This window comes from Panthera leo, chromosome C1 (assembly GCF_018350215.1).
Source record: "Panthera leo isolate Ple1 chromosome C1, P.leo_Ple1_pat1.1, whole genome shotgun sequence".
Taxonomy (NCBI): Eukaryota; Metazoa; Chordata; class Mammalia; order Carnivora; family Felidae; genus Panthera; species Panthera leo.
Window position 1 is genome coordinate 36,722,057 of NC_056686.1, and position 23,601 is coordinate 36,745,657.

Here is a 23,601-nt window from a genome sequence, read left to right on the forward strand (position 1 = left end):
CAAGAGCCATGGCTGTGAGGTGCCAGTTTTCTTTGTTCCAAGTCTGGCACAGTCCGGAGCACACAACACCCCCACAACAGATCCTTGAGAAAGGCTTAGTGCTGCTCCAGACAGATGGGAGCTTTGTTCCTGCCTGGGTGGGGTAGCTCGCCTGGGCACAGAGCACATCTAATAAAATACTTTTTGAAGACGGCTTGTGTAATGGTTACTGATAGGCACCTCTTCCGTCTGATGAGGAGACCCTAGGGGGCAAAGGCTGCTTCTCACTCATCTCTGGGTCCAGGCACAGAACAGGAGATTGACAAATGCTGACGAACTTCATTTCTTCACGTAAAAAGGAAGAGCAATGATATCTCCTTCACCTTGTGTCGTGGGTCCAATGAGGGGCTAGATTGAGAGGTCCCAGATTGAGAGGTCCCACCAGGCGCACCTTCCCGGCACAGGGCTGGACTCGGCCCCTCTCCAGGAGGCCTGTGTCCTCAGGTTCACAGGGGCAGAAAGGACCATCAAGAAGGCCACAGCTAAAATTTAAAACAGTTTTATTAAAACAAGCACATTGTATAATAGCATTGTCGTTTTGTGTAAATGTCTTGTCTGACTTGTACAAATCGATTTTCTCTAGGTAGCTGCGCAGCCCAGCTTATCTGACGCCGGATGTGCCTTTACTCTCTGGCAGCAGGCACCCGCGCTGCCTCCGATCTGGTGCCACGTCAGGCGCACGGCTCCTTCTAACTGCCCTGGACTGATGCTGCCCTCCAGCAGACACAGCCTCCAAGTTACGCATCATCTCAACAGCTTAAAACCAGTTAGAATAATAGGAAACAACTGATTAAAACCTTTCACATGCATGGACATTTGAGGAAGAGCGAGCCATTGCGTGCTCTGGAAAATCCACGGGCTCGCAGTGGGAGTTGAAAGTCCCATCTTTGCTGGAAGTGCATGGTTAAAAAAAAAACATTTTTTTAAATGAAATAATACGGACTTCAGCAGCAATCCCAAACAAGGAAGGGGATGATAAATGAGGGACACGTTTTGGTCCCGGCAAAGAAAGATTATGTGCTTCTCCAGCGCTACAGACTGGAAGACTGATCTGGCCTCCTGAACGCAGAAGGCTCCCTGCCCTCTCCTGAAGTGAGGGGATGGCTTTGTTCAGCCAGGGGAGGACATCCGGAGGACAGAGGAAGGTGGAAGGACCAGCGGGGGGGTGGGGGGGGGGTGACAGTGCAAAGAGAAGAGAGAGCCTCTGTCAACTGCTGCTTCTCAAGGCTGGCTCCCTGAAGGCTGCAGCCCCAGCCGCCACTGCCGCCTGCTGCCCAGGAGAGCAGGCTGCATCCGGGATCCGCAGGCGGGTGAGCAGGTGGGCAGGAGCCCAGCAGAGATGTCCCTGCCGCAGGCGATTATGCAAAGTGACAAGTGATTGCTTTCCTTTTCAAAGACAACCCCTTTGGAAAGAGCTTTTTCCTTGAGGACTCTGGGGAAATGGGGGGTTGGGTGGCCTGGACGGAGCCACAGAGCAGCTCGCTCTACTTGCTCTGCAGACTTTGGCCAAGCCCGGGCAGGCTGAGGTCCTGGAGGGTGTGGCCGGAGTGGGTCAGAGTGTGGTGGGAGTTGGACACAGTTCCAGGTCATCACTGCGGCCTGCCTGGGCCAGGGCCCTCCGCCGGGCCAGGCGTGACTTGCATGGAGGAGAAAGCCTCACCGAACACAAGCCCTCAGCCAGGGACTCCTCTGCCAGCTCGTCTTCCTCGTGCTGAGAAAGCTGGCGGTTAAGGGCGATGGCCTCAGCCGCGAAGAGTGTCAGGTCCATCGTGCTGCTATTTCTAGAGGGGCGGGCAGCACAGAGCAGAGGGAAGAGGGGCTCAGCGCCCTGGCTGGCTGCCTCCCAGACCTCTGGCAGCTTTTTCTGGGTGGCTTCCCCCAGAAGTCATTCTTGCCTGGGTTCAGAATCTGATTTCACTGAGGCTGGAATGGCTTTGAGCCTCAACTACAGTCCTAAGACTTCAGAGTTAGGACAAATGCCCCCTTCTATTCAGAACACCCTCGTCTGAACTCTCATGCTCCACACCCAGCTCTCCCAGAGGAAAGGCCCGGCACACGAAGTGCGCACCCATATATCCCCTCTCCCCTGTCAGGGCATAGAGCACCAAGAATAGGGGCTGTGCCTTTCTGTCTGTGTCCTCAGGGCTCAGCTCAGGGCTAGCCTACAGCAGGCACCGTGGGTCTACCAAATACATCCTCTAAGGTGGACCAGAGGTTTGGAGCCTCAAGGCCCCTGGACACAGCTCTAGAGAATCAGGTAGGAACCAAGCTGGGCAGTAGCATTCTGGCTCACATGAATGGAGACTACAGTGGTGTAAGACCTCCCTGTGTGACTCCCAGAAACTGGTCATGAGGTTGGTTCCTGGAGGGGTCCCCACAACGTGGTAGCCCTGGTCCTTTGGGAATAGGGCAGTGCTCACTAGGAACATGACCTAGTGTTAAAAGGACTAGAGTCCAACAGATCCGGGTTCAAAGTCCAACTCCCAAGGCTACTGTGTGGCCCTAAGTAAGTTACCATAATCTCTCTGCTCTCAGTTTTCTCATCCACAATATGGGGGTAAACCTCTCTTTTAAATTTATCCTACAGATTATGAATAGCATCTCTGCACAGCTCTTAGCAGCATATCTGGCACGTAGTATGTATTTACTTTCCAGTGGCCATTCCTATTGTGCCTAGTGGTGACAGGACAACCCGTCCCAGCACTTTACAGCACCTCCAGCCTGCTACTACAACCAGAGCAGCAGTAGGAAACCCTGGGGTGAATAACCCACAGAGAAGGTCTTTGGACTGTAAATGGTGATTTCTAGTTAGGATGTGAGTGGATATGGAAACAGGTTTTTCTCCTGCAGAGAGGCCTTGAAGGAGCTGCAGGGCAGAGGAGGCCATCAGGTGGCAGAAGAGAAGAGGGGAAAGAGGAAGAGACGTGCAGAGTAGGCAGACTGGGTAGCCCCTCCAGGAGGAGGACACCTGAGCCTAGAGATGGGCTCCCTGTCCCCACCTCCATCCCAATGTGGCTGAAAGTTTGAGGGACAGTCAAAGCCAAAGAAGGGGCATCGGGCATTTACCTCTGGAGGATTCGCGGCGTGGGGAGTCCCCTTTCTGGAGCTTGCTAGAATGGGAAGGACAGACGTGGGGGTAAGCACTGTTCCCTCCCTCAAGAGCTGCCCCTGCCCACCCCAGCACAGGGTGGGTACATTACTAGAGGCTCCTGGCCCAGCACAGAGACTTGGTCGAGCTTGCCTGTGGGGTCAGACCTTCCAAGGAGAGAGCAAGAAAAGGCCCAGGTTGAACCCAGCTGCCTCTGCATGGAGAGCCACTCCCTGTGCCTGGCAGAGTCCTAACCTTCCTCCAAGACCCAGCCTGAGGGTCGCTTCCCCTGTGAAGGAAGCATTTATACTCCCACCCATGCCACCTCCCTCCCCCTGTCCCAAGCAGAGGCTGGATCCTTGTCCTTTTGATAAGCATTCATTACACTATCACATCATTTATTCCTGTCTCCCTCTTCCCACTAGAACATGAAGACAGGGATTGGGTCTTGCTCATCCCAGGATTGCAGAGTCCGACATGGGGCAGGTGCTCAGTAAAGACAGCAACTCTTGGGTGGCTGGGAATTAGCCATTCAGAGATTCTTGGATTGGGTACCCCTGTCACATGGGGCTGGCAATGTTTGCTCCCTTCCACTGGCAGGGCCACTGAGGATGGGTAGGGCCTGGCAGACCAATGACACAGTGAATCACAGGAGGTATAGCAGACCCCTTAGAGGGGCAGATGTCAGGTACCATGACTAACTGAGGAGGACGGTTAAAAATGTCTCCTGGTAGGGGCGCCTGGGTGGCTCAGTCGGTTAAGCGGCTGACTTCAGCTCAGGTCATGATCTCATAGTTTTGTGAGTTCCAGCCCTGCATCGGGCTGTCTGCTGATGGCACAGAGCCCGCTGCAGATCTTCTGTCTCCCTCTCTCTCTGCCCCTTCCCTGCTCTCGCTCTCTAAAATATAAACAAACATTAAAAAAAATATTTTCTAGTAAAGACTTGGATCTTTAGTTTGGGGAAACCACCACCGTTGCCTTTTAGGCAAGCTGCATTCCAGGACCACATGGAGAACCTATGTGCCCCCAGTGCATCCTCACTGCAAGCAGGGCACCAAGGCCCTGCTTCTGGGCATTCCCAGCTAATGATATGTCTGTATAAGGGGAGGGTACCACAGACCCCAAATGCCAATACCAGACCGTGTGCCTCTGCCAATGGTAGGATGCATGAGCCAAATCCCCCAGAGGCCTCTGTCCATTCCTGAGAGGCATGGGTCAGTTAGGAGCTTCGTCTGAGGCCAAGATTAGAGCCAAGTCTATGACCAGTACGTGGCTCCTTCAGTGGCCAGTTCGCTCCACATGTGCAGGGACTGAAGCTGCCGTATAGTCTCCCTCCAGCTGAAGTCAGCCACCTGGGCTGCTGTCCAGTACTTGCTCCTATAAAAGCTTCCTCATGGCCACACTCCAGGCCCGAGGAAGTGGATGGCCACCCTGCCCTGGGTTACTCACCCCCTGCACCCAGGGGTGCTGCAGAACTTGGGCGGCACTCAGTCTCTGCTTTGCATCTCGAACCAGGAGCTTGGAGATGAGGTCTTTGGCCTCGCTGGAGATGTGTGCCCAGTCCTTGTCAGGAAACTCATACTTGCCTTCCTGGATGCTCTCAAACAGCTTGTTCTAGGTAAAGAAGATTCCTCCTGAGGCCACACTACCAGGGAATAAGCAGGATGTGGCTGCCATTGATTTGGTCACCCCGGGTCCCATTGACCTCAGCTGAAGCTGCAGCTCAGGGCTTGAGGATGCCACAGGCCAGGGCCCTCCCCGGCTCCCCCGTCCCCACTAAATCATCAGGCCACGCAGAATGCCCCTGGCGGGCACAGATGGCTAGGCCACCTGGGGGGCTAGGTGGGTGACACCTGGGGAAGACCAACTAGGGAACACAGCCCCAATTCCTTAGCCCTTCGTATGGGGCCCCCACAAATGGGTTCCTCGCAACCTGTCAGGTCTCACCGCCCCAACCCCCAACCTTACAATTCTACCCTCCTTCCCCATACGCACACCGCTGTTTCACACCTCCGTGTCTTTGCTGGCGCTGCTGCTTCTGCTTCTATTCCTTGCCCCTCTGTCCCTGGGCTAGACTCATGTTTTAAGACTCAGCTCAGGTATGGTCTTCTCTAACAATCCTCCTCTGAGCTCCCAGCTGGGCTGAGTGCCCCACTGTCTCTCTCTCACCCTGTCACTGGCCCTTGGACAAAAGAGGGAAGGGGCACTATAGACCCCCTTCCAGAGCAGGAACAACCCTCAGCCCAGTCCTGCTGGGCATCCCACAAGCACACTGACCCCCGCCCAGCAGGCCCTGTGCAGGGGGTACTGGTGCTGTGCTCACCTGGCACACCCTGCAGACCTCTCCCCGGTCCCAGCCACAGTCGGCCCCGCAGTGACCTACAAAGGGGGGGTAGCCACTCAGCATGATGTAGAGGACCACGCCCAGGCTCCACAGGTCACAGCGCTTGTCGTAAAAAGTGGCCTCGTCCCTGAAGACCTCCACCACCTCCGGGGCCATGTATTCTGCGGAACCACACTGTGGGGGCCAAGGTTGGGGAGGGGAAATGGCAGAGAAGGGAGAGGCTTAGTCACAGGGAGAGGAGATGGTGAAGAGCAGAATGAAATGGGACTTGAGCAAGAGGATGGGGTTGCAGAGCAAGAAGCTGTCAGGAAAGCCACCAGAGGGCTCGCCTGATGCCACCAAGGCACTTAGAAAAGCTGGGCCAACTGAACATTTGTAAATGGAATCCTAGCATTCCTCACGATCACATGACCAGTTCCAGGTCACCTTATCTTTTCAGGTCCTTCTCCAGTAGGCAGAGGCTCCTGGTCAAGAAGCTGCAGGAGTCTCTCTGCCTCAGCTCTCTGCAGACAGTCACCTAATATACAGCCACCTGGCTGTACCAGGGGCATGGCTCTGGGAGGGGGTCTGTGGACATGTAATCCCATAAGGCAAGGAGTTCTTCAGGTGAAGCCCTGCCAAGCTTCTCTGTCATTTTAGACCAAGGAGGAGTAAGAATTTAGAATTAAGAGTCCATCAAAGCTGGAACAGCTCTTAGAACAAATCCAACCTCCTTGCTTCTCCCATTTATAGATGGGAACACCAAGGACTAGGATGGGGCAGGGATTTGGTTCAAGCACATCAGTGGTAACCAAGTATAAGAATTCAGGATTCCTTCCTCCCATCCTTGCATGGAAAATGCTGATAAAAACAAAACAAATACTTTTTGCTCCCTTCTTCATTATTTCAGGCTCGCCAAGAGATACCTCCCTGGCCTCCACCAACACACACACAACTAATTACATGGGAAGATGGGAAATGGAGAAAGGACTTTCTGTTATTGGTAATTAGAGTTAATGACTTTGAGAACAAGGTAGTTCGGTGTAGTAGAAGCTAATATGGAAACATTTCTAATAATGTTGATTAGAATAAGACACGAGCATACTGAAATGCATGTCTTAAAAAAGGGTATTAGGAAAATTCACTTATGAAGCATGCAAATCCCAAAAGCCTCACAATAATTGTAGTACATCAGGTGTGTACAAGAGACGTCTTAGGAAGGACAGCTCCCAGCTGCACATCTGGGCATGAAATGTGAAGTGAAGGAAGCAGCAGGATAACTCAGCCAAGTGATCCTACGTGCAGGGAGCCGGGACCTCTCGGTTCGTGCCACAGAGAGACCACACTCCTGTCCTCCATCACAGGGGGACGCGCCCAGATGCTGCCGGGCACAGCGGAACTCTCAGAGCTACCATGTGCCATGTGCAAAGGGCTGGCCTGGGACAGCGTCTGTCTTTACCTGGGTCAGGAGTCAGGGCTCAGCCTGTTCTCATAGATACAATCTGTCCCGTCATTGGCAGAGGACCCACCCCACACTGCAAGTTCTTTCATCAGCAGTTAAGCACTGGCGGGGGGGGGGGGGGCCCACTATGCAGTGGCCAGATGACAACTCAGGCAGATGGCAATGATGTAGATACACTCGGTTTTCCTTCCTTAGCCCCTGTTCTGCACTCCAGCTTTGGGTTGTGGGTACTCCAAATGACAGGAGCCCTGAAGGAGGCGGTACAGGGTGCCCAGCCATACATACTGGAGTGGTCAGCTCTGGTGTGGTTATGGGGGTGCAGGAGTTGTTCAGTTTCACCCCACTGCCCAAGTCAAAGTCACAGATTTTCACCGGAGACACCTGAAAAGGAAAGCCGAAAACAAGGTTACAAATACAAGAAACCCAAGGGCAGGAGGAGACCAGTGTGACTGTGATACACTTACCCCCTCTCACTCCCTCCCCTCATGTAGGAGGGGGGGCCTCTCACTGGCTCACTCTTACTCTTGCCCTCGAGGATGCATTCTCTCTCCCTCTCTCTTTCTCTCTCTCTCTCTGTCTCTCTGTCTCTCTGTCTCTATGTTTATATGGCCACCATGCTGAAGCCCAGCTTTATCTGTTAGGTAATGTTTGCTGTCCTTGGGTTAACTAGAAATCACCTGAGGATATATCCTAAGGTGCCCTCTGCCCCACACCCTTCCTCACTTCCTAAGGAAAAACGTGCACGCTACGTGGTGTCAGACTGCTGTGCACTTAGTAAAACAAGCAGGAAGCCTATGGAACTCTTGCCCACAAATGACAAATGACAAATGATGGTATAGGTTGCAGAATCTGAGAAGTATGTATTCCTGAAAGACTCCTTGTGGCCTGTTCAGTGCAGGGCATGACCTTCGGTGTCTCAGGGTGACCAACTTGTCTTTGCTTGCTTGAGACTTTGTTGTTTGAGCACCGAAAGTTATGTATCCTGGGAAAGCCTACAGGCCCAAGCAGGCCGGGATGGCTGGTCACCCATACTGGATGTTGCCCCTGAAACCACAGACAGCATTAGTCATCTCTGGAGCCAACTGGGAGGGCACTTTGTGTGCAAGCAGGAGAGTGGCCTGCGTGGTGGAGGCAGCCCAGTGAGCCACTCCAAAATGCTGGTTTTGGGAGTCCCAGCTTTAGCCGTTTAACCTGCTAGGGAAGCCAGGACAGTCTCTCAACTTTTCTTCCTCCCTTCCTTTCTTTCCTTTCCCTTCCCTTCCTCCTTCTTCCCTTCTTCTCCTTCTTCTATTTTCTTTTCTTTTTCACTTAGCCTCTCTGTTTTTGTTGTGGTGGTGGTAAAATATGTAGGACAGAAAATAACCCAGTGGCAATAATTACATTCACACTGTTGTGCAACCATCACCAGTATCTGTTTCCAAAACTCTTTCATCATCCCAAACAGAAACCATTTGATAGTAATTCCCCATTCCCCCCTCTCCTTAGTAATGTCTAACCTACTTTCCGTCTGTATGAATTTGGCTATTTCAGATATTTCATGTAAGTAGAATCACACAGTATCTGTCTTTTTGTGTCTGGCTTATTCCACTTAGCATACTGTTTTCAACGTTCATCCATGATGTGGCGTGGATCGGAACTTCATTCTGTTGTACGGCTGAACAACATACCATTGTATGGACAAGCCACATTTTGTTTATCCATTTACCTGTTGTTGATGGACACTTGGGTTGTTTCCAGCTTTTGGCTATTGTGAATAACGCTCCAATGAACACTGATGTTCAAGTTCAAGCCTCTGTTTTCAATTCTTTTGGGTATTATACCCAGGTGTGGAATTGCTGAGTGGTGTGGTAATTGTGTGTTTAGCTTTTTGAGGAACCGCCAGAATGCTTTCCATGGTAGCAGCACTATTTTACACTCCTACCTATTTTTTTCCTTCTTTTTAAAATTCTAACCATCCTAGTAGCTGTGAAGTGGTATCTAATTGTGGTTTCAATTAGCATTTCCCTAATGACTAAGGATGTTGAGCATCTTTTCATATGTACAATGGACATTTGTATACTTTTTTGGGGGAGAAATTTCTATTCAAGTCCTGTGCCCATTTTTAAACTTGGGCTGTATTTCTGATGTCGAGGTTTAGAAGTTCTTTATACATTTTGGATATTAAACTCTTATCAGCTACATTATTTGCAAACATTCTCTCCCATTCTGTGGCTTGTCATTTTGTTTTCTTGACAATGTCTTTTGATGCTCAGTCATTCTTAGTTTTAGTTTTCAACCACAGAAAAGGGGCAACAATCCTGCACCATTAAGATCAAATGAAAGGATAAAAGACATGAAAGCATATTGTAAATCAGAGGCAACAGAGTGGTTTAGAACGCCTGTGGAGTTCTGGGGTGAGACCACCTTAGTTTTAATCTATACTATTTATCAGCTGAGTATAAGTGCCAGGCACAACATAAGTACTCAAGAAATGTTAGCTAGGGTTATTACTAATAATCATAACGATAATAGTGACAAATCATAAAGTCTTCTGCCAGAGGCACTGACGGGAAATCACAAGATCTTATCTGAGCTAACGTATTACTATCCCCACAAAAGAGCTGTAAGTAGCAGGCTGGCTCCCACGTTCACTCGAAGCCATTCCTGCTTGTGAGCTATCCCTTCAGTCAGACCAATATGTGTGTTCATATGTATACACTCTTATACGTACGCAGAGCCATGAATGTGTGCCGACAGGGCCTCAGTCCCTCCAACAAACACAGAATTTGTCAAATTGATACATGCTTACAGAAGGGCAAACACTTCCATTTACTAGTAGGTTGAGGTAAAGTTTAGAGTATGTGGCATCTGTTCAACACCAAATGTAAGTGTTTTCTTATTAATGGGCACCTCTGGAAACAAAAATGGAAACAGAAACCCTTAAGAACTTGCTTCCTAATTATCACTTCAAGTGGTGGACACTAGCTGGTGTGTGTACCGTAACACAAACATCATTTTTAGGCAGAGATTTGCTTCCCAGAAGATTGAGTTGTTGTTTATGACTCACATCAATTGCTCTAAAGACTGGACTAGAAAACATTCGTTGTGTGCAGGTCCCATGTATTTTATAAACTCTCAGGCTCAAGCCGATCACACTATTGATAAAGAGCAAGGAAGAGACAGGGAGGAAGCCAACTGGGAAGGCAGAAACGCCACACAGTAGGCATAACATTCTCACAGGTTCATAACAATCAGCTCAGGTTGGTACCCGAGGCCAATGGTGCTGCTAACAACCCAAAGGAAAGTGGAAGTGGCTTCCCCACATCAGTGTAAACTGTAATCTCCCAAGTCAGCCCTACGTACCTTTTCTGGAGACTCACACAATATATTTTCTGGCTTCAGATCGCGGTGAGCAATGCCTGAAATGACAAAGAGCAAAGAATGGGTTAACATACGCACATAATTATCAAACATTCCACACACAATTAATTTTTTCCAAATGCTGTTGTTCGCAGATTAATTCCCAATTATGGTACATTAAAAAATCAACGAGCTGCAGGAGGCAGGAGTAACCGGAGACGAACCAAAAAGCACAGTTGATTCTGCAAGCTCTTTTGAAGCCAAAGCTTTAGAAGTCTGGCAGGGGTAAGCTGGGCCGAACGAGTCCCAGCCAGCCTACTCCTCAGCACCGCAGGGACGACCAAGAATAAGAAGCTAATATGAAGCAGAGCAAAGAGCCCTGCAAATGGCCATGCCGGGACAGCAATGCAGAAATAATTAGTGCCTTGTTTAAGAGCATCTGGGGAGACTGAGGCTGCTCTACCTCATTTCTTCTTGGGTGGCCAATGTGTATTAAAGATGATTCCCTAAGCGGGACTCCCTGAATGGTCAGAGCGCCAAGTGTTAGTTAACAAATCTTCCAAAGCTTGTCCAATCCCTTTCTCACCCGCGCTGCATGTCCAAAATAGTCATGCTAGAAGCACAGCAAGGACTGCTTTGGCCGAGGGTGCTGTTCTTAAGAGACACCTGCCCTGCATTTTGACCAGACCTCCTGCAGATAGCAGCTTACTCCATGAGGCGCTCAAGGCTGCTGACCTGGCCAAGAGGGCACCTGGGGGAAAACCACCTTCTGACCAAAGACAGGGACAAAGAACCAACTCATGGGGCCATGGCGGACACAGAAACCTTGATCCCTCTTTCCTCCTGCAGAACGCACAGTTCAGAGACAGAAAGGCTGGAAGGTTGAGCAAGAGCCAAACAGCTAGTGCCCAGAAGTACTGGAAAGTAGCAGAGGATTCATGGAGTAAGATGGAAAAGCAGAATCTGCTTTCCTAAAACTCCCTCGATGACCAAGTTCTTGGGCAGCCCTCCGATTCCCTGGTAGGAGGCAGAGGCCCAGCCCACCCAAGGCACTTCGTGAGGGAGGGAAAACCTGAGCTCCAGCAGGCTGAGTAACTTCATCAGTCACCTAATTGAATGAGAACCCAGAGCAGCTCTGTCCAGGCTGTACAAATTGAGTCGGGCTACAGCTTGCTGCACTAAAAGTGAAAGATATTTTCCATTACAGCAAGTGCTCCCACAGAAGGATCACGAGCCACACATGGAGTCCTGCTCTCCAAATAGGTGCCGATGGCCCAGTTGTCCCCCAGCCTGAGAACTGAGCACCATGCCGTAATAATGGGCCTGCCTTTGTGAGCACACCAGCCATCGACCTGCTCTGGTTCATTTCCCAGAGGTTAAGCTGCAGTGTGTCCAGTATTTAAAAGTGTGGAACTTGTTTCAGGGCTGACCCATTCTTGCCCAATTCATCTTCCCAGCGTGAAGTTATTTAGAAAACAGCCAAGTTCAGCTGGAAATCGTTTTTCATCCCCTCCAACTTCAAGTCACATGGGCAGCTGGCCAGCTAGATGTTAACAAGCACTTCAGAACTCCTAAGACATAGCAGCTCAGTTCCCTTTAGTGCATTCTTCTAAAAAAATTAAAAAATAAATAAATAAAAAATAAAACCGCCTTTACCCCCCTCTAAGGTATGGATCTTGCAAAAAGCGTGACCCAGTTTTGCAATCTACAGAGGCAGCTTGGGGAACAGTTGTAAATCTTTGTCAAGCAGGTGTTACCTACATGCATCCCAGCTTTCAGAAACAGAACTAGTGCTATTCATCATGCGGGGGAAAGTACAGATGCCCCTCCTAGGAACTTTCATCCCACGTGCAAGTCAGGTGCCCAACATGGGCACTGTCGACACGGAGATCTCCCTTTAGCCATGGAGGGAAACAAGGCGGGACCAGTGAGGCTGAACTTCCTTGCACACATGCCACCCGGGTCTGCGCTGCTCTGTGCACCCAGCATGCCTACAAGTGGTCTCTTGCAACCAGTGTGGCTGGCCCATACCCACAATAGCGGAAGGGAGCAGAGCTAAGTCCCAGATTATTCGTTCCACCCACATCCCCCACCAGACACAATGCTTTATTTTAAGGGAATTAATATTAGGAATAAAAATACTTCTGTCCGGCAGGGGTTAAGGGTGGAGGAGATAACATTACTGAGCTACTAAGTGCCGGGCACTTTGCTCCAACTGTGCTATACATACACAACACAGACACAGGCTGCACGCAATTCCGTAAGCAAGTTAGAATAGTGCCTAACACTGACTCTGTGAGTGTTAACTACTGTTGATGATGTAACTCTCTCTCTTCACACCATCACTCTGTGGGTTGGCATTATTACCGAGAGAGCACACAGTGGGTAAAAAGTGAAGCCAGAATTCATTTTTCCGTGGCACTGCTGTTAGGCAAATTTAAAAAATATAATAATCAAGGGTGCCTGGGTGGCTCAGTCGGTTAAGTGTCCAAAACTTGATTTCAGTTCAGGTCACGATCTCATGGTTCATGAGTTCGAGCCCTGCGCTGGGCTCTACACTGACACAGCACAGCCTGCTTGGGATTCTCTCTCCCTTTCTCTCTGCCCCTCCTCTCTCTCTCTCTCTCTCTCTCTCTCAAAATAAGTAAATAAACATTTAAAAAAATGTAATAGTCAAACATATTTATGGAAATACAAAAACATTTAATTTGCAAAAAGATTTAATCCACTATAAAAGTTCTGAAATAATCAGTTTTAGATAAGGGACTGTTAACTGAAGTGTAATTTGGACAATAGCAACCCGTGATTTACCATCGCAATGTTCAACAGATACCTCAACCATGTTAGTAGAAAAACGCATTTTCCATTTATGACAAACAAGATACAAAACTAGATACATACTATCATGCTGATTCTGGAGAGATGCAGGTGACCTATGTTAAAGACTAGAAAGAGTAACACCCACATATCTACACTGGAATAGTAGTGTTATGATGAGGCTTGCACTCTTCACTAGGACAGGAGAAGGAGATCATCCATACCCACACGCTCACACATCTTGTTCAACATGAAATTTACTTTTTCCTCCCTGCTCCTTCCCCTGTGTCCCTCCCCTTCTTAAAAGCGCCACATCTGCCCACCATCCACATCAGAAGCCTAGTGCCATCCTGGTTTGCTCCCTCACCCTCATGGGCGGGCCTGCCGGCTGTACCAGCTCCTGGCCCAGCTCCTCTCCCTCCATCCTCAGAGGCTGGCTGGCCCAACCCAATCACTGAGGCAAAGGCTTGGTTCACCTTTGGTGTGCAGGAAGTCAAGGGCAGCAGCCACATCCCGCACCACTCGGCTGGCTTCTCGCTCATTGAAGTGCTTCTGCTTCTGGATGTGGGCCAGGATGGAGCCTGGGGAGCAGAGGAGACACACAGCTATGCCTTTTCGGGCCTTAGGAAGTATAAATTCTCAGAGGCCAGTTTTCACAAGTTTGGGGTGAGGACACAGGCTTATTCATCACTAAACGTCCAGCACCCATTTGGTACCTGGCACTGAGGAGACACGAGCACAGAACTGGATGGAACAGAACTGCACTGCTGTCTTCTGTACCTGCCCATGATGAGCACAGAAGGGACAGCAAACAACTATTTAAATGACCAAAAATACTAGCACCATCAGGGCAGGTCTGACTTATGAAATAAGAAAGAACTAAAAGTGAATCCACATAGGGTTGGGGGCCTCTCCACAGGAACTTTACCTCCTCTGCATTTGATCTCAGATCCAAACAAGAGCATGAGCCTTTAAACAGAAATTCCACACCCTCACCAGATATATAAAGGTCTAGAAAAAGGGGGGAAAGTACTTTCCCTCTGAATTTTCCTATTTATTATTAATACCATTGTTACTACTTTGTTGGCAATGGCTAACATTTATTGAGTGGTTACTATGTGCCAGGCACTAAGTAATACTCTTGAACAGATTATCTTAGCCTCACCATAACTGTATGAAATGTACAAAATACAGCTATCCCCATTTTACAGGTGGGGAACCTGAAGCCAAGAATGGGTAAGCCACTTGCTAAGATGACACCCCACTAAGTGGAGGCATGAGGACGTAAGCCCACTAAGTCTGACCGGAGAACCTGTGCACATCCCCTGAACCAGATGTGTGGTCTGACTGCTGGGGGCATGGGCTGCCCTGAGCCATCCACAATCTCTTTTCCCACTGGGTCTAGCCTCAGTAGGGTTGCACTCTAAGCAATACGGTTATAGATGACCCCTAGCATTTCAAATGTAATGTCTCCATGTTGTTGGGCAGGGCAGGAGCACATGGCCTGGCTCCATGTGGTCTATGCTCACTCCTGGAAGCTGGAGGTATCATCTCTGTATCTTAAAAATGGCACGTGTTTACTTATCGCTGGTTTTTGGCATGGGGAGGGGATGAAAGATCTCTCACTTGCCAGATTAAACAATGAAAGGATCCCAGCATGCTAAGGAACATTGCCAGAAAACTGGCTCCTGGCTAGGTCTCAGGCTTGCTCTACTCTAGTGAGTCTCTTGCTTCCAAATTTGTTCAAGCGGAAGATAGAGAGTGACATGCTACTTCTTCTAAGATAGCCTCCAGTACACCCTATAATTTTCATAATATTAACAGCTGACAGTTATTGACCCCTTAGTGCCTATGGGGCACTGTGCAAAGCATTTCACATGAATGATCTCATTTAATCTTCAGCGCTATCAGAGAGGGTAGGTACTGTCATTATCCTTATTTTATAGACGAGAACATTGTTTAGAAAGGTTTAGAAAGGTTGGTTATGTGACTTGCCCAAGGTCACACAGCTAGTAAGTGATGGAGCTATACTTAAACTCAGCTTTACTGGTTTCTAAAGAATGCTCCCTTAGCCACCAAACCCCTCCACATGGCCCTCCACTCAGCTCCAGATAGCCTCCCTAACCTGTACCCTGCAGATCTGTCCTCGGGCTGGATGAATGATGGTGAGGGCAAGGGCTCCTCTATCCCCTTCTCTACGTCAGGAAAGCAACTTCAACAGACATTCCAGTGACTATGTGCGTGGGAGATGGCAGTAGTGGTGATGGTTAAGAGTGGCATCTTTCCATCTGAAGGATCCAGATTCTCAGGCCTCCTCTCTATCCTGGGTCTATGTCCTAAGCCATGGGACCCTCCGTTCCTCTGGTGAGCCTTTCTGGCCTTCACAATGTATGCAAGAGCTTCCACCCCACAATTAATTTAAATAGAGAACATGTCAAAACACTGGATTGATAAATTGATAAGTAAATGTATCTATATATGAGTCCTATTATAATGAGAAGGCATTTTTAGAATGCCCACACAGGTGACATTCTAGGCTCTGCAAAATGCTAATTATCATCCTTCCCTCCGGCCTCCCTTCTCCCAAATCAAGGGCAGTTTTAAGTCCTTCATCCTTTTTATTAGCTTGACTCATTTTAGAAGTCTCTGGGATTCGTGATGGATGATCACCGTTCTGGGTCTTAATCAGAAGTCCAAACACATACTCAACAGTAAGTACCTCCTTGCAATTTCTCAAAGACCAAGTAAAACCTTGTGTCATCTTCAAAGAACTCAATCAGCTCCAAAATGTTCCTTAAATAGGAAAACAAAAAAATAGGAGGAAAGGGGGAAAAAAAGAAAAATGGTATCATATATTAAAGCCCGCTTACAAATATACAATGAAAAAAAATTCACAACGCCCTGTAGCAGGGCAGAAATCAGCTTCAAATCAGAATGCTTATTAAAGACCCATGTTTGAGAAGTAGCCAGTGGTGTTAGCAAGACTCAGGTCACCTTATCTTTCCATAATGTTCGGTCTCTGGTGTTTTCACCAAGCCTGTGCTGTCAAACCCCAACCCTAAAACCCACTAGGTAGAGTTATAAAAAAGTCCTGGTCACATTAAACTGAATAAAATCTGCAGCCGACTGGAAGCAATTGCGGCTAATAACACTGAATAGTAGGTGTGTGTCCTGGAGGCAGGCAGCAAATAATTACTTGCCCTCCCTCTTGCCCATAAATCACGGGGCAGTATTTACATTGCCTGGAGAAAATGGAAACATCTGTCAAATAGACTTGGGGCCTAACGTGGGCACCGCTAGACCCTAACTGCTAAGCGCTGCTTAATGAAACGGCCGCGTTCCCGCCACCGCAGCACTTGTGGCCTTCCCCGGTGAGCACTCTCTGTCTGCCTGCGCATTACCGGGCTCTGCCAACAAGGTCGTCTTGTAACTCAGGAGGGAAGCCACCAGCCTGGATATCGGAGGTGTTGGGGGCTTTTTTTCTTTTAAAGAACGAAATAAACCAAGTAGAGTCTCTAATGCTGAACTCAGAAGCTGCAGGGCTGAAAATAAAAATCTGTCCCTCATAAAAAAATGCTGACCACTTTGGGAGACACCAGGCTTTTACTGGTGTGAAGGCATCCAAATAAGATGACTGAAATGGCCTGATTTGAAAGAAGATTGTGGAGGTAGCGCCTGGAGTTAAATCAACAGCAGCCCCCGCCCTCCAAGCTTAATGACAAAGCCATCAATACCTGGCCGCTGGCTCCCCGCTGACCCTGCTGTGCAGGGAGAGAGAGTGGGAAGCAGAGTCTTAGAGGTGACCCTGATTTAAAGCCACCGTGGGACAGCCGCTCATTTGGAGCTGGTGGTGAGCAGGCTGAGGCGGGGCTGGAGACCACCTTGGCCCAGCTGTCCAGCACAGTGCCCGGCAGCTTCTTCTGCCTGAGCAGTGGCCACACAGACACAGGTATGCTAGGAATGGAACACATCCTCACCTAGTCATTACAGCTGGGCCCTAAAGTTGCGTGTCAGGGGACAGACACTCCGTCGGCCTGGTTCCCACAGGCACTTGAAAGAAACAGAATCCCAATTTTCTCCCAGCCCCTCACTCAGATTGCTCACTCTTCCAACTTGCCTGTATTGTTATTTATAGTATTGCAGCCTGAACAGAAGCAAAGGCCACTACTGCTTCTGTCCCCACTCTCTCTCTTTAAACACGGAAAGACAGAAGGAATCCTGTGCAGTTGTAGCCAAGGAGTGAGAGCTAAATGCTGGGGTCGGGAGGTGGTGAGAAAGAACTTTTTCTGCGGCTAAGTATCCCCCCAAAAGAAGTAGCAAGTAACCCAAGACTGTACTCACTTGTTTCCTTGACACTGATAGAGCGTCTCCACCTCTCGGAATACCCTACTCCGACTGTGCCCTGCTTGTTTTTCGATGATCTGTGGGAAGAATAAAATCTGTCATACCCACCTGACCTCAAAACATGTCTCAGCAGGATCCCTCTGGGAGAATGCAAGGCCCAATTCAGCCCACAGCCGGTTTCAAGCACAAGCCTGGAGTAGACCCTGGCACTGTGACTCTGCCGGCAACACGACAGACTGGCCTGAGGGATTTCCAGCCTGGCTGGGCCTGTTTGACTCTGGCCAGGCAAACACGGGGGAAGCCATGGGGTGGTTGCCCCCAGCTGCCCAGGGGAGACTGAAGCTGCCGGCAAGAAGATAAAGAGCTACCTCTACCCAGCTCCTACCCCAAGGGCATCTCTTCCTGCCTTAAGGGTAAGATTTACAACCTCCACTGAAGGACCTCCCAGGGTTGAAGGAACAGCAAGGGGGATGGAGGACACAGTGGAAAGGGACTAAAGCTCCAAGGCCCAGCTCAGACTCCACCTCTGCAATTCTGCAGAGAACGTGCCCTTCGGCAGGCGCTGCATTAGGCACTCCATTAAGTAATTCAGGTCCCTGGTCTCAGTTAACTCTTACAACACAGTCCCAAAAGACAGGAAGAGGTCAAACATTCTGCCCACAGCTCTGATAAGTGGTGAAAGGGTTGCCATTCCAGTCCAGAGCTGCCTCCAAAGCCCTTGCTATCCTATCCCTGTCTGTACCCTGTCCAGCTTCTCTCAGGGAGCTGAGGGGAGTTGTCTCTCCCTCCCGTACCTGGGGGTGCCTGGCAAGTACGAACTGAAGGGGTGAGCCAACAGGTGAGCAGGTGGTTTAAGTAGGGAGGGACTGGTTAGCTCCAAACACCTCCATGGACCCCTCCCGAGCCCCAGACCACCGCAAGTCGCACATGGGGGCAAGTCCTCTGCAGAGACGGCTCTGCTTTACAGTCCCACATGCGGAGTGGGCACAGCACAGACGACGACATCCTGCTCCTTCATTCCAAGGTTGCTATATTCAAATCACTCCTATATGCTGCAGCACAAACACCCATGTCCAGGTGTAATGTTCTATACAAGTCCACGTGTGTTAGTAAACCACTGCGGGCCCATTTCTAAGCAGTCAGAGAGGTGCAGTGCCGGGGCAAAGAAGCTATTTGACTTGTTCACTCACCTAGCATTTCGCATCAAAGTCAGGAAGAACCTTGTAGCAGGCAAGTTATTCAGCAATGGCATTATTTTCTCTGCAGAGGTAATGGACCCCTGCTATCAGAGGTGGGGGAGCAGAACACAGGCAACTATTTGAGGAGTTATGGAAGAAATTCAGGACCAGATTATCCTGAAACTCCATTCCAATCCTGAGACTCTAGGATTTGTCAGTTGGATGCCTGTAGGGAAGCCCTAATAAAACCAATGTTGTGGGGCCATGCTGGCAGAAGTAGTACATCTCTAGGGAGCCTCCAAAGGACAGGAGAGATGTGGGCCAAACTGCTCAATCCAAAGAATTACCAAGCTAGGGTCCTGTGTTTGCACCAAAGATGCTGGGGGAGGCACGGAGGGCCTGGTTTTCCTCTTACGATCCAACCCCGAAGAAATAGGTCTGGATGGATGCATTTGAAAATCAATTTGTATTTGTGATTTATTGCCACACTTAAGCATATTTTTAAAAAATTACCTGTAATTTATACTGATGTTTCCAAAAAGGAATTGAGGTAATACTTTCGTTACCATATGAAGCAACACTCCAGCAACAAGGACTATGGCTTAGCAGAAGTTTTGCCTTCATTAATCCACAGCTGGGACTATGGACAGTTGGTTAAAAGAAGAAACACTTCTTTCAGAAGCCACTTTGGCTGGGTTTGCCTGTATGAGGCAGCGCTTTGACCTGGGCGTTCAGGTGGATGATGGGAAATACACCTGAATCACCTCCTTGGATTTAATGTGACCTTGTTTCCAGATTAGTGGTTCCCAAACTTTGGTGGGTGTAAGAATCACCTGGGGAACTTGGTAAAACAACAACAACAACAACAAAACAAACAAACAAACAAACAAAAAAAACCAAAGACCTAGACCCTATCCTTTATCAAGAAACTGGGTCTCTGCGCTGTTAGCTCTCTAGATGATTCTGATCCACACTAAATGGAAAATGGTCCTAAATAAGGGCTTCCCCAACATCAGCAAGTGTCAGAACCACTTGGAGAGCTGGCTACAATCAAACTGCTGGGTCCACCCCTAGTTTCTGACTTGGTAGGTCTGGGATGGAGCCAGATAATCTATAATTTCTGACAAGTTCCCAGGTAATGCTGACACTATTGGTGCAGGAACCACACTTTCAGATCCATCCCTTCTTCCACGTGGAGCTGGCAAATGGAGGCACAGAGGGGTAGAGTGAGCCACCCCAAGGTCATGCAGCAAGGAGCCACCTCTCCTGCCCCAAAGCTGAGTGCTCAGTCCTCATTATTATACTATACATCACTTTACAGCATTTTATAATTTGTAGGGTCTCTAAATCTACCAGTTCATTTTTATTTTCATCTTCATAACCACTCCATGGGATAGGAAGGGCAGGTATTATTGTGTTCATTTTAGAGATGTGGGAACTGAGGCTTAAGCAGGTTCAGTGACTTGCCCAAAGTCAAGTAGTAGTTTGTTAAAACAGAGATTCATGGGGCACCTGGGTGGCTCAGTCGGTTGAGCGTCCGACTTCAGCTCAGGTCATGATCTCTCGGTCTGTGGGTTCGAGCTCTGCGTCGGGCCCTGTGCTGACAGCTCAGAGCCTGGAGCCTGCTTTGGATTCTGTGTCTCCCTCTCTCTATGCCCCTCCCCCACTCATGCTCTGTCTCTCTCTCTGTCAAGAATAAATCAACATTAAAAAAAAAAATTAAAACAGAGATTCAGGTAGGCCTTCTAATTCCAAATCTGGTTGTCTACTCCCTGAAGCTTACTTTATTTTTCAGAATAATCAAAAGCAGCTTACTACTGGCCAGGCATTGTTCTAAGCACTTTACACATATTTATTCAATTCCTACATCAATACTGTATAGTTTCTATTATTATACCCATTTTACAGATAAGGCAACTGAAGGGCAGGGGTGTTAAGTAACTTGCCCAATGTTACCCAGCAAGTAAGTTGAAAAACCAAGAGCTGAATCCAGTGAATACAACTTTGGAGCCTCCATTTTTATTGAGTTGCCATATGGCAGAATATAAAATTTATTTGGCTTAGGGCAAGCGACACCTATTTGCAAAGTAAAGCCTGGCATCCAGATGAGACACTCACTTTGACAGCATACTCTTTGCCATTCTGCAGGCTCACGGCACCTTGGACTTTGGCATAGGCTCCCTCTCCAAGCAATTCAGAGGTCAGCTTGTACATATCTAGAAGCGAAATGGGTGAGAGGAATTACGAGGTGAGTCACGCATTTTCAAGCCAACATGGAAAGAGGAGCTTCTGCCACTGCCTGTCCCTGTGTGACAGCTTAGGCACACACAATGGCTCCGCAGCACTCAGTGATGAGGAAGATCATTAACTGTTCCAGCCATCTTAGGACTCAGTTTCTCAACAGCCACACCACATCGAAGGCATCCTGTTCCTCATTTTAGAGATGAGGTCAGTGAAAGAGTTTCAATTCAGCCCACACCTCCTGAGCATCCGCTATGTGCCGGACAACATATTAAACTCATAGTAGCGACAGAGTGAGGAATAAAGTATAGTCCCTGCCCTTTGAGGGTCACAGTCCAGTGGGAAAGACAGTCATATCAACAAATGACTCCAGAATAAACCAGGCAGTGGTAAGTACTATTATAAAGGGACAAGACTCAGCGAAAAAGAACAAGGGGAGGGAAAGGTTAAATCTGTTTAGGGAAACTGGGGGATTCTCATAGAAGGAGTGTGATTCAAATGGACATCATTCATTCATTTACTCATTTACTCATTTTCTGAGCACCTGCTCTGTGCCTACGTCTGTGCTAGGCACTGGTGATAAAAGGGAAATAAAGCAGTTTTATTTTACACCACACACAGAAGTCACTGGAGGTTTCGAGAAGTTTCCAGAAGTCACCCACAGGAAACAGGAGACAGAAGTAGGATGCAAACGGATGCCTTGAGGTTTTTAGGGTGCTGAGTCAGGGCAGTTCTAACAGAGGAATAGGCCTGGGTTGAAAGAACATACAGGTAACCTGCCTAAGCTCACAAATAGCACAAATTTTTGAGCCCCTTCCTAAGAAAGCCACAGCTCCATCGTGGCCTTTGCCGAGCTGACCTCCTCCTCCCTTGACCTCCATTCTTCAGTTTGTTTCCTCTCAAGGCAGCCTAGCATTTAAACCCACAGAGTGAGCAGAACACTTGCAAACCATGAAATTAGATTTTATCACTTTTAGCATGAGAAGCCTATAATTGCACAAGCCATCCTTGAATAACAGGAAATACTCTCATGTTCACTGAAAGGGCAAGACCTGTTGATTTGGAAACTATTCTAAAAACCTTGAGGCTTTTATCAATCCCCACGACCCTCCTATACACATATGTTTACGTTTTAAGTTAAAGACAAACCCTACACTAAGTACCTTCCTGGGTCCATCACAGTTTGGTCTTGTGACTGTTTATAAGCATGTACACTGTTGTTTGTAAGTATTTTAAATGACATGTTTCTCTCACAATGGATACTTTGGCATTAGCCTTTCATGCATGTCAGGATAGGCTGGTGGTTAGAAGCCCAAATATTCCTGATTCATAAAAGGGCTCGTTATTAGAATCACTGTACAAAACAATCAATTCACTAGTGTATCTGCAACATTGGAAAGAAGGCCCATGAGGGGAAGCTGTTTCAGTTCTCATGATGAAAGAAACACAATAAATGAAGGGGGGAGGTGTCACTCCTGGAGTAGCTACTGATCCATTTGCAAAAGTGTTCAGTGATTCACTTCATTTCATCACATGTCCAGAGATAACAGGACCAGCACTGAATCTGTGCCTCACAACCTGAACACGGCATGAACTCTTAAAATGGAGTCAAACTCATACAGCACAAGTAGCTGCAATCTCTAGGAGTCAAATCCTCTGCTTATAGAAGATTTAACTTTCATCTGGAGCTGTGGCCCTAGGTGTTCTCTCTTACCTGGTTGTTCTACATCTCAGCAGCCCCTGCAGGAACAAGCTGGGGGCAAAGATCACATCAGAAAAGAGCTGAAACACACCAAGTGATCTCACTCCATATACAAGTCTGACAAGCTGGTCTTCCTGTTCCCCTGATGAAGTGCTGAAAGCATTCAGAGCACACCACCCGAGAGCTCTGCCATCCCATCTTTCATCCCTATCACACAGATAAGCACGAGGTGGCTCTCAGATGATGCACGCTCTAACCTAGATCCATGGGCTACCAGAATGCCATATGGTAGAGCCGTAGGCCCAGATCTGAGAAGTCGTGTGACCCACCTTCAAACTTTCCTGGTAAGGAGTCAGTGGCCCGGGCCTTCCGCTTCTTCTTTTTCCTCTTGTCACCTTCTGCAATAGGAAGGGGCTCACTGCTGCCCATCTCTGGGAGAAAAGAGATGTAAGGGAAACATCACTATACTGATCAAGCCATAAGTTCACCCAGAAGGGAAAAAAAAAGTGTGGGGGGGGGGACCCAGGAGCTTCACACTGATGGTTTTTAAATATCTGTGAGGACTATTGATTTGTTTGACCCAGGAGGCAAAACTAAAGGCAAAGCCATTATAGGAGATCATTAACTGTGGAAAGGAACTCAGACAGACAGGCTAGATTAAAAGAGGATAGCAGAGCTTGCTTTATCCAGGCTCATTAGCACATGGATCTAGATCGCCACCAGTCAAACTACAGTTCCCAACAAAAACAATGAATCCATAAGCAGAGTCCCACCTGTGACGTCCTCCTGCCTCAGCACCAGAAAGGCAGGACCCAGGGAGCTAAGCAAGGGCGTGGGCTTGGGAGGGGTCCATGCAAATGAAGTCATATATGCAGCAACATCTGAATGGATGTGCACATAGATTCACAGGCCTTTGGTGGAGCAGCCTCTGGAGGTACAATGGGGCAGGGGACAGGGTTGAGGATGGCCCTAAATTACTTCATGTCTAACAGCAAAGACCTGAGTACCTGTGGAGCCCCGAGCACACTCTCCCCTTCCCCTCTGCTCCTTATTTGAGAGGATACATTT

At 48.5% G+C, this 23,601-nt stretch overlaps 1 protein-coding gene across 6 annotated transcripts in view; it reads right to left on the reverse strand.

Annotated features, from left to right (window-relative positions):
- The window catches only part of MKNK1 (MAPK interacting serine/threonine kinase 1), a 47,047-nt gene that overhangs the window by 5,224 nt on the left and 18,222 nt on the right, over positions 1–23,601 (reverse strand). Inside the window, exons 5-16 of one of the 6 annotated variants that reach the window (XR_006205833.1) lie at positions 23,307–23,461; positions 22,863–22,964; positions 20,709–20,806; positions 17,410–17,489; positions 15,788–15,861; positions 13,545–13,649; positions 10,255–10,310; positions 7,198–7,293; positions 5,451–5,645; positions 4,577–4,741; positions 3,106–3,149; positions 220–521 (exon numbers count right to left, since the gene is read on the reverse strand). Coding sequence is in view for 5 of the 6 variants with exons in the window: in XM_042951020.1 (XP_042806954.1) it covers positions 1,592–1,820; positions 3,106–3,149; positions 4,577–4,741; positions 5,451–5,645; positions 7,198–7,293; positions 10,255–10,310; positions 13,545–13,649; positions 15,788–15,861; positions 17,410–17,489; positions 20,709–20,806; positions 22,863–22,964; positions 23,307–23,400 (1,338 nt within the window). In the remaining variant the exon portion in view is untranslated. The other 5 variants (XM_042951021.1, XM_042951020.1, XM_042951024.1 and 2 more) reach the window with 5 other exon arrangements.